This window comes from Gymnogyps californianus, chromosome 7, assembly GCF_018139145.2.
Source record: "Gymnogyps californianus isolate 813 chromosome 7, ASM1813914v2, whole genome shotgun sequence".
NCBI lineage: Eukaryota > Metazoa > Chordata > Aves > Accipitriformes > Cathartidae > Gymnogyps > Gymnogyps californianus.
This window is the reverse complement of record NC_059477.1, coordinates 30,009,104-30,021,644: the sequence shown is the minus strand read 5'-3', so window position 1 is coordinate 30,021,644 and position 12,541 is coordinate 30,009,104. Positions and strand designations below refer to the sequence as shown.

Sequence of the window (12,541 nt, the reverse complement as noted above, 5' to 3'; positions counted from 1 at the left end):
AGTCTTGAACATAACGAAGTTAAAAGTGTGTTCTGTCAATGCAAGCTCAAAGTAAGAAACAGTATTAGAAAAGACTAATTAGCTTCAAGCAGTCTTAAGAAAAACAGTTTACTAAATGGAAACTCCTTAAATTTGTTTTAATTAAGATTGCAGTGAAAAGCCTGCAGTAAGAATGTAATATGACGAAAAATAAGGTAATTGACGGTATACTTTTGCTTCTATTAACAGCAATATGACAGTAGTAAGCAAGGACAAGTCTGGCAACAAAATCTTGGTTCCATATCCCCTATTCCATTTCCAATGTAGTGGAGTATGAGGTGTGACACATGCTCTGCACTGATCAAGCTCTGACAATTTTAGCTGCTTTCTTTCTGGTTTCATTCTGATCACACCACCACTGCTAAAGGAACTACTAATAAACTGGGGAATACTAGATATATTTTTTATCTGGAAAAATCAACTTAGTGCCATTGAAGTGATTTTTAGTTTGTTCCCATCAATATTTATTTCACAGACTGAACATTAGCTAGTATTTCTATAGTTTCTATGGTGAGGATGCAAAGTATTATTAAAGAAATTTGTTTCAAGGAAGTTTTCAATGTTACCAATTACAGCCAAAGCATAAGACTCATATTCAGAAAGGAAGAAAACAAAAAAACTTATGAAAGTGAACATTTCTATATGTAAGAAAGTTCAAAACCTGCAGGTTCAATAGGTAAAAGAAGTCTGCTCAACTTGGCTCATAAAAAGTTAACCCAATTCCAGGTGTTTTAAGATCTTGGTTAAAACAAAACAACCCCCCCTGAACATACTCATAGTAATGAAAAGATGAAAAATCCAGGGAAGGAGAGGAAAGTAACAGTGTAAGCTATGTTAATGAGAAGGAAGGGTGCTTAGGAAGCCTGATAATATGCAAATCATTTTAGCCTATGTTTACTGGCATGGAGACCAGACTCAGGTTCCTGGGCAGAATGAACAACAACAAAATGCTCACTTGCCATGTTTGGCAACTTTTGTGCCACTGCATTCCCCAGAAAAAAAGAAAATAATAATTTCCTGCTTTAAGAGGCTATTTTGAGCAGCAGTTTATAATGAAAAACCTGAAGAGAGCACTGTATATCATCATTAACCTGTTTGAAGGGACTCCTGGCCACACCTGTTTTCAAATACTTCTGGACATTCTCAGGCTGGATACTTAGGGATTGCAGACGGAGTAAAACATTGTCATTCCCATACCTGTCCTACTACCTTTCTAAATAGATTCTTCCATACATACAACTGACAAAGGACATTCAATAGCTAAATGAAGTCAAAATGGTGAGGGGTTTTCCTTAAAACATTTGAGATGGAGCAGCAGAAGAGACTTTAGTGGAGCAGGAACCTGAAGTGCATTCTGGTTAGAAAAGCAACTTTGGAAAAAAAAAAAAAAAAACCAACAAAACCCCCCACATTCCAAATCCTAAATTTACAACTTCACAAAATTTCAGCCATGCTGCATTCCTTCTTCTCTAATACCCAAAATAAAGAGCCATCAGCAGAGCAGATTAGATCTTCAATTACAACAGTGTACTGCCTTAAGCAAGGCTGTATAAATGTGGCCCATTGGACCACAGCAAACAATCACATTGACAATGCACAGAGAAAAAAGAATCTCATTCTCGTGCAGCTGTGTTGCTTTTGCAGAACTAAAAGGAGTTAAAAAAACAACTGAAAGTTATTTTTGTCGATTTGGTAAAGATAACTGAACACAGGGCAGAAGAACTTGATGAGTAAAGTAGTGTTATCTTTCAAAACAAAACAGTACTTTAATATGACTCAGGTAAGCACTGACAGAAGACAAAGTTGTTAAAAATTCTGTTTCATTATTTAATTAAAGCAAAATTTTTTACAACGTTCCCAAAATGCTCATAAATTTACAAGTTTCACTTTTGAGTGTTTTATTAAAACCCCAGCTACGAAATTAAATATGGGGTTTATGGGAATCATAACTTTGTAATGAGGCCTGAGAGAACACCCTACGCTTACAGTTCAGAATGCAAATAAAAATAAACCATAGGCATTTCTAAAATATCAATTTTGGGAGCTGACTCATAATTTTGAATGTCTGAGGTTGGCAAAACTGTTTATACGGTATTTGCTACATCAGGATGTTAAACAGTTTTCCCATCCTGCAAAACGTTTCCTGTCCCACATCAGCATAAACCAAGAACCATTTGAAAACTTCTGGAAGGACATAAATCATAAAACGGTCAGTGAGATCTCACCTCAATCAGACAATAATCAACTGACTAGCTTACTCACCTAGCACATGCTTAAGCGTGGAAAAAGAACTTTTGCTCAGATTTTTACATTTGTTGTCATGGGTCTCTTGGTAGAGCTTCTTTCTTGGAAATTCTGATTAGAAATGCAACCACAGATTGAAGAAGCCTCTCCTGACAAAACTGCTCTAGAAGCTGGTAGGCACTTTTAGTTTCAGTTTTTTGATAAAAGTTAGATTAAACATCAGTGGTAGTGTCTGCAATGTCTTCTTTGAAATTGATGGTAAATGACTTCTCAAAGAAGAGATTAGTGAGAAATTTCTGCATGTGCTGAAAAGCTAATGTTCAAAATGTTTCCATATCCATCCCACTGTAGTCATTTGATGACAACTGACAAAGGACTACTCCAGCAGGTGGAAAAAATAGTGGGAGCTAGCCAAGAGACAGTATGCATAATGGAAATGCTGCAATGTAATGCACAGACACAACTACTCTCTGAAATGCATCAGAACCAAGCTCACTGAAAGTAGGACTATCATTCCAATAAAAAGCAGAATGGTTAAACTGGATCCAAAAACTTACTGTGGATTTTTCAGGTGATGCAGGAACATCAAATGTTTCATTAATATGGTTATCCAGTTCTTGCTGTGAGTGTGAATGATGAATTTGGTTCCAACTGTTCTTTTTAAATTGTTTGGGTGGTAACGCAGGAGGCTGCCCATCTATAGGAGTCTCTTGAGATCTACATACCAAAATAGAAGTATGAAGTGGAACAATCATGAGATATTGACAGTTCTTTCAGGGTTCCAAATAAACTGAAAATGCTAGAAGAAACTGAAGAGTTTGAGAGCTGAATATCTGTATGTATTTTTAGAATCTCAAAAATGTACTGTGGTAGAATATATTGGAAGTATATGTCTGGACATGTTACTGCTTTTTTTCTTGACAAGCAACTGTACACAGAACCGGTAAGTTCATCTTTTATACATGACTTTTTTTTTTTTTAAATGGTTTTAGCACTCTTAACCCACTTTATAATGGAATATTATAAAATTCACTGTATTTATACTCTGCACTCTTGCTAAAAAAACCCCTATTTCTAAAATAGATATGTCACTTAATATGTTTTCCTCAGCAAGAAAATCAATTAGTTTGCATCTTAAATTAATGCCTGCAATTTAAATCTTAAAAACAGACACAAGCAGCATAATAACGTGCTCCCACACTAGTTTTTGGCTTTTGATCTAAAAATAGGAGGAGTGCAAGTTGAAGACAACTCAACTGTCCCCTTGCATTTATTTGAAAAGACCGTTAGAGATGATAGTGTTAAATTTTAATTTTTCATTTAAAAGTATATGTATACATTTCAAGAGAACTTGGGGTTTTTCCCCTTGAACATATTCCCCTTTGAAATGTGCACAGCTTTGAAACGTATAAAAATGGCATTCGTCACATGCATTTTTTAGTTGAGTTATAACACCCTTACTGAAGATGGAATAGCAGAAAGTTCTGTTTCAGATCTGCAAGCACTCTACTGTAGATTAATAAAAATGTTCTCTGTGTTTATGTATAATATGGTTAATTTCCTTTATTAGTCCTTTTGGAATAAAAGCTTAACTGTATAATTCCTATTACATAAATATATGATTCCTCTTTCATTATATGGCTTTATATTTAAGAATTAAGCACAACACTTTGAGAGGCCCAAAAGGGCAGTTAGCACATAGTTCCCATTAACTTATTTTGAATGCCAGTTTCTAAATATCAGCGAGGATACATGCCTTCCTCCCCATGAACCACACTAAAAGGCATTATTAAGTAATTTAACGACTTTTCACAACAGCCCACTGATACCCACCAAGCATGAAGTTACAGGTTACAGCTAAGCCTAAAGAGAACGCTACCACCAAAAACGGGTGCCTCCGCTCTTTCTTTCACCCACACCCATGGCCCCTTCCTTGAAGCACTCCAGTGCTCCTCCCTTGGCTAAGGCAGCTTACCAAGCAAGCAAAAATACATTGACTCTTTGGACAAGCCTGGGTAGCTCTCTGCTGGTTCAACAAGGTGAACTGGTTCATCACAGGGTCGACCATCACGAGGGGAGGGAAGTACACTCCCGAAAGCCAGAAATAGGACACTGCCCCTTTCGTTATCAGCAAGTTGTAGCGGTAACTCATAGCATAACATCCCTCTAAAAAGCACGGGTAACCACGAGTAGTCCTACTACTGGTAGGACTTTAACTGGTCTAGCCACAGTAAACTGTCAGCAGGGTAAAACTCTCATTATGAGACAGCATAATATTTCAAGTTACTGCAAGCTAGAAAACCTAAGGCACACATCAAATTCCATACCATATAATTTGTTTCTATGCAATTAAAGAAAGGCAGATCCCAGATACATGCTTTCAAACAAAAAAAAAAATCAGATCACAATTGTCTACTGTGATTTCAGATAAAGAATGAACCTCTTTCAAAAAGCATGAAAATTGAATGGGAAATGGAACACTTCATTTTGAAAAACCACACATTTTCCATTTCAGTTTTAAAAAACTTAGTAAATTTTCTTAGAAAATGAAATATTGGTAAAATTTTTGTCGATGTACGAAAACAGCACATTTGAAAAGATCCTAACAATATTTTTTCTGTATGTTTTTTCTTAATTTCAACTTTCAGAAAATAATTTTTTTTCATGCAGTGTTAAAAGAAAAAATGTACTAATTATTCAGTATCTCATCTCTGAAGAATCTCATGTTCAAAACACACTAGGGAATAAAAATAATATTTCTTAACACTTTCCAATGCAAGTGACAGTGAAAAAGAGTATATTATCCTTATACTTTATTTTTCAGGATAAGCAGCTTTTCTACATTCATTTTTGTGGCGAAAGAGAAAAATATGATGACTGCCAACATTTGCAAAATGAATTTTCACAGCAGCTATAAATTATTTAGACATTGACTTACAAAGGTCACTCAGAGCTTTTTAACTGCCTATGTACTTATTCATTCAAGTCTGGCCAGCACAGATTATTCAGCCTTTTAAGTGAAGGGCAACATAGTTATGTATTTTCCTGCAAACAATTACTTCTGAGAGTTTTAAACTGAATAAAAAAGGAACAGAAAACATGAGTAGAGACACAAAAGAAGTCATTCCAATAAAAGATAGGATCTTAATGTTTGACTACATGTCTGTACATACATGTCAACGAACACAAATAAATTCCTACCGAACATACAAACTTATAGAAAAGATTTGAAAAGTTACTTAAATGAGCATTTTAGAAGCAGCAATGCAAGTACGGTAATATATTAGCATAATGAATTGTGAGAACTAACAATCAAGCCTTGGGTAAAAACTTCATTGCTTTATATTTGCCCAGTCAGCTTTGAATTTCCTTATGAATGCTTAGACAATGGCAGTGAAAGCAGCCTATTTTGCAGGCAAAGCAGCTCTCCGTTACTGCATTCAGCAATTTACATAATAATAAAATAACACACAAACCCTGGCACTGACAAGCTTTGGGTATTTTTGTTACAGATATCTGGTCTGACCTTTTAATATATTAAGCAAAAGTTTCATACACATCCCCATAAATTTATAAAACTAAACACATATCACGTGCTTTTGGAATGTAAGGTTATAATTACCTCAGGGAACTACAAGCAGAAATCTCTCAAGGTAGTTTTGAATAGCACATACAGATGAAGAAAAACATGTGGAATTAAAGGCTGTATTAGCTAAGCTGTAACATCCTTCGAAACCGCACTGAAACTCTAATTTCTTTTGCTATGTTGACTCCAAACTCAAAGAGATCACTAAATCTACTGCCTGTCAGGTTAGCCCCTCCGACTTTCTTACATATGTAAATTTGATCAATAAATAAAAATTCCCAACAAATTAGCAGATGGACTACTCAAATCTTTTCACTCAGAAAGGTCAAATTGTTTAAGAAATAGCTTTTTGGACTGTATAACAGTATCATTTTAAATTATATAGCTAATATGCACTTCACGACTACTACTTTCTTTCATAAATCTCAAATCTTGAATCAATACCATCACCTGAAACTTTCAGAAGACCCTAATGGGGTTCATATGTTTTTGACAGTCAACATCCTCATTCTTAACAATATCTTATGCTAGATATCAATACTGGGAGATTAAATTCCATTTTTAAGCTTCCAACAAGGGAAAAAAAAACCAAAACAAAAAACAAAACTTAGTGATGGAAGAGCAACAGTTTCTCTGCCTGGGCATAAAAAGTGCAAAATCATGAAAAAGAACAGCCATAGTTGCACAACTAATTTACAAAACCACTTCCTCTCTTTTTAAGACTCATTTCTATGGTGACTTACTCAAGAAATCAGGTATTAAATAAACAAATCCCAAGGACACTCAGGAACATCTTTTACAACTTAACTTAGAGTAAAGGTATATGAATAAAAGAAAATATTTAAGAATTGTGCTTACTTCACTGTATCACTACCATTCAGTAAGTGTTTCTCATAACTGACTTCAGTTGGAAGTCTTGGAACAGAAGGAACCTGACCCTCTGTGGCCTTTGTACAGCAAACTCTAGTATGAGAAAAGATTCACAAGTGTTCCAGTTTTGAGATTCCCTTGCCATGTGAATAGGTTAAAAAAGCCCACCAAAACAGGGGGATTTTATATTATTAGGCCAAATTACTGTTTTATAACTCTGAAAGCTAAATAACTAGTTGTTGGTCAAATTATAACTATTGTAGCCTATCATAAAAAGCACCTTGTGTTATTTTACAAAACTTTAAAAATTTTGTATTCTATTTCCCTCCCCAAAGTTATGCACAGTTATTGAAACTGAAGGTACAGTCCAAGCAACGTTTGTGTTCAAATACCTTCTCAGAGTAATTTTTCCTGAGACACACAATTTTTTTATAAACATGTAATTACGTATGCGCTATTTTATAGTTCTCAAACGGTTTTGAAACCATTTACACAATTTCCTTGCTAACAGAGATTATACAAAATTATGAGGGTAAGTTTAGCATTACATGTCTAGCTACATATAAGAAGATACAGTGGCAGTGTTAATAAGGCATATGTTGTGCACCTTTTTTCCCCAATTAATCTGTACTCTGGCCACAAGTTATTGAGTATTTCAAATCAAATTTCAAATAGCATAGTAAACTTATAGTATCAAGAATATTCAGCATAACAGAAAAAAAGCCTGATAGTGCTATCTTAAAAAAATAAAGATATACTCTATAACAATATACAAATCATACAAGCAACCTCAGAATGCTGGGGTGCTAAAAAGGTATTTTGGCTAAGTAATTTGTAAAGCTCACTCATATTTCTATGCCTTGACAAAAAGCAAAATTTCTAAACTCACGGAAATTAAAAACTTTTATCACAAAACAACATACTTCAGTTCTATCAAAAAAATAACTTTCGCTTCCAAATCCAGACACTGATGGTCACATTACAGCAAACCCACATTTTGGGTGGGTGCGTGGAGAACGTATTGTAATCCCGCACCAGGAACATGTCAGATTAGGTCTTTACTTCTGTATCATTTAATTTTCAGTAAGACCTATACTAATACTCCCTAAACAACAGCTGCCTTTTTATTAGATTTTCTGGCTCTCCCTGACCCAGAGATTTAACACTAAACTCTTAATGGCGAAGATTGCTGACTTATCTTCAGAAGTCCTGCATGCTACCATACAGTAACTATCAACAGAACTTACGGTGATGATTCCAGTATGATGCTATTAGCCTGGGTGGAAGATGGAGATCTGTGATTTACAAATACTTCACTTGGAGAAGTGTGAACTACATGGTCCACTAAATGTCCAACTGATGAGGGTCGTAACCGGGCTCCTTCTTGAGTGAAGGTAGAGTTGCGACTAAGAGGGAAAGCATAGCAATGCAATGTGAAAAGAATATTATTATTCATCTACATTTCTTACACCACTACAAAGGAATGCTAAAATAATTATTTCCTCTTGGTGCAAGCATATGTTCATATACATAAATTTATTAAATTATTTAAAGTTTCAAAAATCACTGAAACAATTATGTTGTCAGATCAACATGCTACATTTCATAATTTTCTTTTTAAAAGTGTTCAAAAATTATTTTCATAAACACTAAATGGCTAATATTTTTCTTTTTTTTTTAATTAACATCTGAAAGCATTATGGTCCAATGAACAGGCTACTGGACTGGCAGTCCAGTCAATGAGAAGAAAAATGAATCCCCAAGAAGAAAAATGCTGGTTCTGTTCATGGCAGAACTTAACCTGAATTCATTAAGATGAACATTTTATCCCCTGCATCTTCTTCTAGAACAATCATAAGCTTTGCACTGAGTCTCTTATCATTTCTGTGACCCCAAATTTTCCCATTTGAAAACTAGCATAGTGACATAGGCATCTTTCTTAAAACACTTTGAAACATGCATGATTAAATTATGTTATGCTATAAGCATCATTATTACACAATTTTTACAATAATTTTTAAATGCTACGGGTATTTACAACAACAGCCTTTTGAATAATACGCTGCAATGCCAAAGAATCTTAAAACTTCTGGTTTATGCAATACAAAATTGGATAATACCAATTCTTAAGTCAGTTTCAGCACACTGAGAAAACTGGTTATTTTCCAAAAGAAATCAGGAATGATTTTTCACTAACTATAAACATAAAACAGAAAGCTCTATCATACGAAAAGACTGAGCTTTGAAAGGAAATACAGAAAAATTGCGGGGAATAAATCTGCAAGGATTTCTGATTAAGTAGTTTTCCCCAATGTTTCAAGAAGTAGTATTAACCAGAATCAATTATTTCTAAAATATCACACAGATTATCTTTTTTTTTTCTTAGCCAAATGAATAATTTAGTTTTAACTGTGCTTGGGAAAACTCAAGCTCTCAAATTTAGGGTAGTGTCCTACATCTTACACTTTTTATAGGTTGAATGAGAAGCCCCTAAAATTCACCCGCAAATACTTTCTCTTATCTGGAGCTAAATGTTCCAGAACCACTCAGCACATAATTTGTGAAGTTATTTGTCTCCGTAATGTACTAATCCTTTCATTACACAAGGAGGTCACTCACATTAGAGGCAGACAGTCACTTCTAGGGAGAGAAGATTTGATGCTACTTACTGATTTGGTGTTCCAGGTGGAGACCGTGATGGTAGGCTCTGTGTTTCCAACCTATCATCAGACAGTGAGTTCCTACTCACTACTTCCCAGTCCATCCCACTCATTAATTTCCGTGCCAAGGGTTTACTGGGGGATCTAGAAGAAGAAAATAAAATGACTAACCAAAAATTATATGAGGTAAGAACAAAATTACATAAAATTCACCACAATGAAACTGATGTTCTATCATAGGAAACCAAATTATATGGAAGAAAGGAAATGTAATAATGCAAAACTATATTTACATGGGCAGTTCTGTATTTTCTCAATATATTGTACTTCATTTTCTGTACTTTGTACAAGAACATCAATGAAATATAGTCATAAAATAATGTTGGCTAGGAGGGAGACAGGCAAGATGGAAGAGGAACCCACTAAACTTCACTAGGCATTTCTAATGCCTCAAAGAGAATGTGACTCAAACAGAATAGTCACTGAGAGGTCTGAACTTAAAAATGAAAAAAAAAAACCAAAACCAAACCCCAACAAAAAAAACCCTCTAAGTAACGCAACTATTCAGCTATCTCAGGAAAAATAAAGCAGTGGAAACATCAGCCCAAAAAAACTCCCAAAGACTTTGAAGAACTGAAAGTGGGGTAATCATCAACATGGCAACGGAGCTACTGAGTTTTGTTTACTCATCAGGGATTTCCATCAAGGTGACATGCTTTCTTCCAGAACATGTTTTGTCACCTGTAAGGCAGACACAATCATCCTATTTAAACTTCTTTGTGGGTAACCAAACTTCATTTGGTTTTGTGCCAGAAATGTCCTTCAGGTTAAAGGTTGTTATCACCAGCGGTTTTATACAAAAGGAATTCTATTTTCTACTCGTTGCCCTTTCTCGATATTGAGGAAACTTTTTCTTCTCATTCTCCAGTCATCCCAAGATACCTACAATGCCCTTCTGCTGTTTCTTTCACCTATTTCTTAAGCACAAATGAGACTATACTTGTAGTCTCTCATGAAATACTGTATTTCCCTTTTATACTGGAAATCATCAAATGAATCATCCAAGAATTGTGGTTGCTTTTTTCTTAGCATCACATTGGATGGTTCGTCATCCTGCAACTAAACATACCCAAACTTTTGCTGTTTGTTGTTTTCAACTGAAAATTCTTTAACCAACAACAAAAATTCTTTTAAAAAATCCTTAAATGTCCTGTGTATTTTGTGTTACCAGGTTTTTACTTTACTTCTACTACTTCGATAGTAGCAGTTCGAATTTCTCCTCTATCGTCACCCAACCCTCTCTTGTTCCAGCGATACCTCAATTTTATCAGTCTTTTGTGCCATGATCATTTCATTCCCATTTGCCTTTATATTCTATCACTATACTCTTCTCTATTCTCCAGCTTTGCACAATGAGGTGACAACATATTATTGTATCAGCATAACTCCCTCATTTCTCTCCCCAGCTCCATACACCCGTATCACAAAATAACTTCTGCCTTTGCTATCCTTGGGACACATGGTAACTGTTCCTTCATCATTGTCTCCTTACTGATTTACTGAAAGTGCAAGTCCAGAAAGAAGGAACTTTGAGAAATTAAAGAACTACCCGCACACACATTACGTCCTTCTGAAAATGAGAACCTTAGCTACAAATACATTTTTGTTTCCCACAGAACTTAAAACGCAATGCAAGCCACCACCTTAAGCAGACTGTCCTCAATACTATCAAAAAAGTCTACAACAATGACCAACCAAGCGTCATATCGAATAATCTATCTTCACATGCAGAAATATGTAAGTCCTATTGATGTCAACAGTGTTTGTTTGATACTAAAGGAGTGGCGATCTGTGTGTGGAGGGTTTATTTTTGTTTTTACACCCCCAAGCAGTTCTGAACATGTATTGCATGCTGCTTTGCTGCTCTAAAAACTTACTGAGTAACAGCTGACAAATTTCAGACAGTTAAGCGAGACGGGCTATTCTAAATACTGCTGTTTCAGGTCTTATTCCACCTGGGAAAAAAAATCTAATAGTATATTGATATTTGTAAACAGGGAAAATATCAATTATTTAATTCCTGAGGAAAAACACATCCAGTTTCTTAGCATGCTTCACTGTATTTAAGCAGTATTAATTTGATTCAAAAAGTAATTAGCTTGGTATCATGTCAATTAAACCAACATTTCAATTTCTGTAATTTGCTTCAAATGTGAGCAACTCAAACCACTTGGATATTTTTCTTCACAAACATAGCAAATCTGAGCAGTTCTGAACAGGTAAAATAACAAAAAAACAGCAGAACTGAAATGTATGTCTAATGTTATCCGTTCATTATTCTTTTATTAATCAAAGCTATTATTAGCCAGACTTTGCTGACAGCATGCTTGCAGCCAGCAGATTAGCACCAAGAGCCAGCTCTGCCAAGAGGTGGATTCTACTAACCAAAGAACAGGCTGAGGGAAAAATGCAGAGGAACAGAATATATCCAATGCTAAATTACGTAAATACAGGACTGCAGATACAGTATTTTCTGACAGACATGTAAAGGCATCTATTGAACCTTATTTACCTTCAGTGAAAAAGCAACAAGTGGAATATAGGAAAGTTGGTGTTTTGGTTTTTTGTTTGTTTGTTTTTTAAATGCGCAACAGCGAAAAGACACTATCCTTGCCTGTATAAAACAAATTAAATTACAAAGAGAGACACAGAAGTATATAGAGAGGGAAAAAAACAAGTTTTTCCAAAAATTACATTTTTGACTGCTTCAGAAAAACCCCACTGCATTGTATCTTAAGTCACAGTTTGTAACTACATTTTTGAAAACTTCCTCAATCTATGCAACAAATGAACATAACTCTAAAATGAGAAAAGCATCACCTTCTTCCCTATCAAAAAAATCCAATGTTAAGAAAACTCACCTGTTACTGCGGATAGGGTCTGATCTTTCAGAAAGAATACCTTACTACCATGATAAACAGCTGCAGCGTTTATCAGCAAAGGTTCGTTTCAATTATTTTATTAACAGCTCTAACCTCAGGGTCCCACCCACTCATGTTTGTTGCCTCCATTTCCTGTCTTTGCAGAAATTTCAAAGAAAAAATTACCACACTGCAGCACCGAACTTCTCAGTGCTGTGGCT

General features: G+C 35.1%; 1 protein-coding gene across 1 annotated transcript in view; it reads right to left on the bottom strand.

Annotated features, from left to right (window-relative positions):
- PTPN4 (protein tyrosine phosphatase non-receptor type 4) overlaps positions 1–12,541 on the bottom strand; it is a 70,767-nt gene that overhangs the window by 17,553 nt on the left and 40,673 nt on the right. Inside the window, exons 13-15 of the mRNA XM_050899569.1 lie at positions 9,409–9,543; positions 7,987–8,145; positions 2,841–3,000 (exon numbers count right to left, since the gene is read on the bottom strand). Of these exons, the coding sequence (XP_050755526.1) occupies positions 2,841–3,000; positions 7,987–8,145; positions 9,409–9,543 (454 nt within the window). The remainder of the gene's footprint in view (positions 1–2,840; positions 3,001–7,986; positions 8,146–9,408; positions 9,544–12,541) is intronic.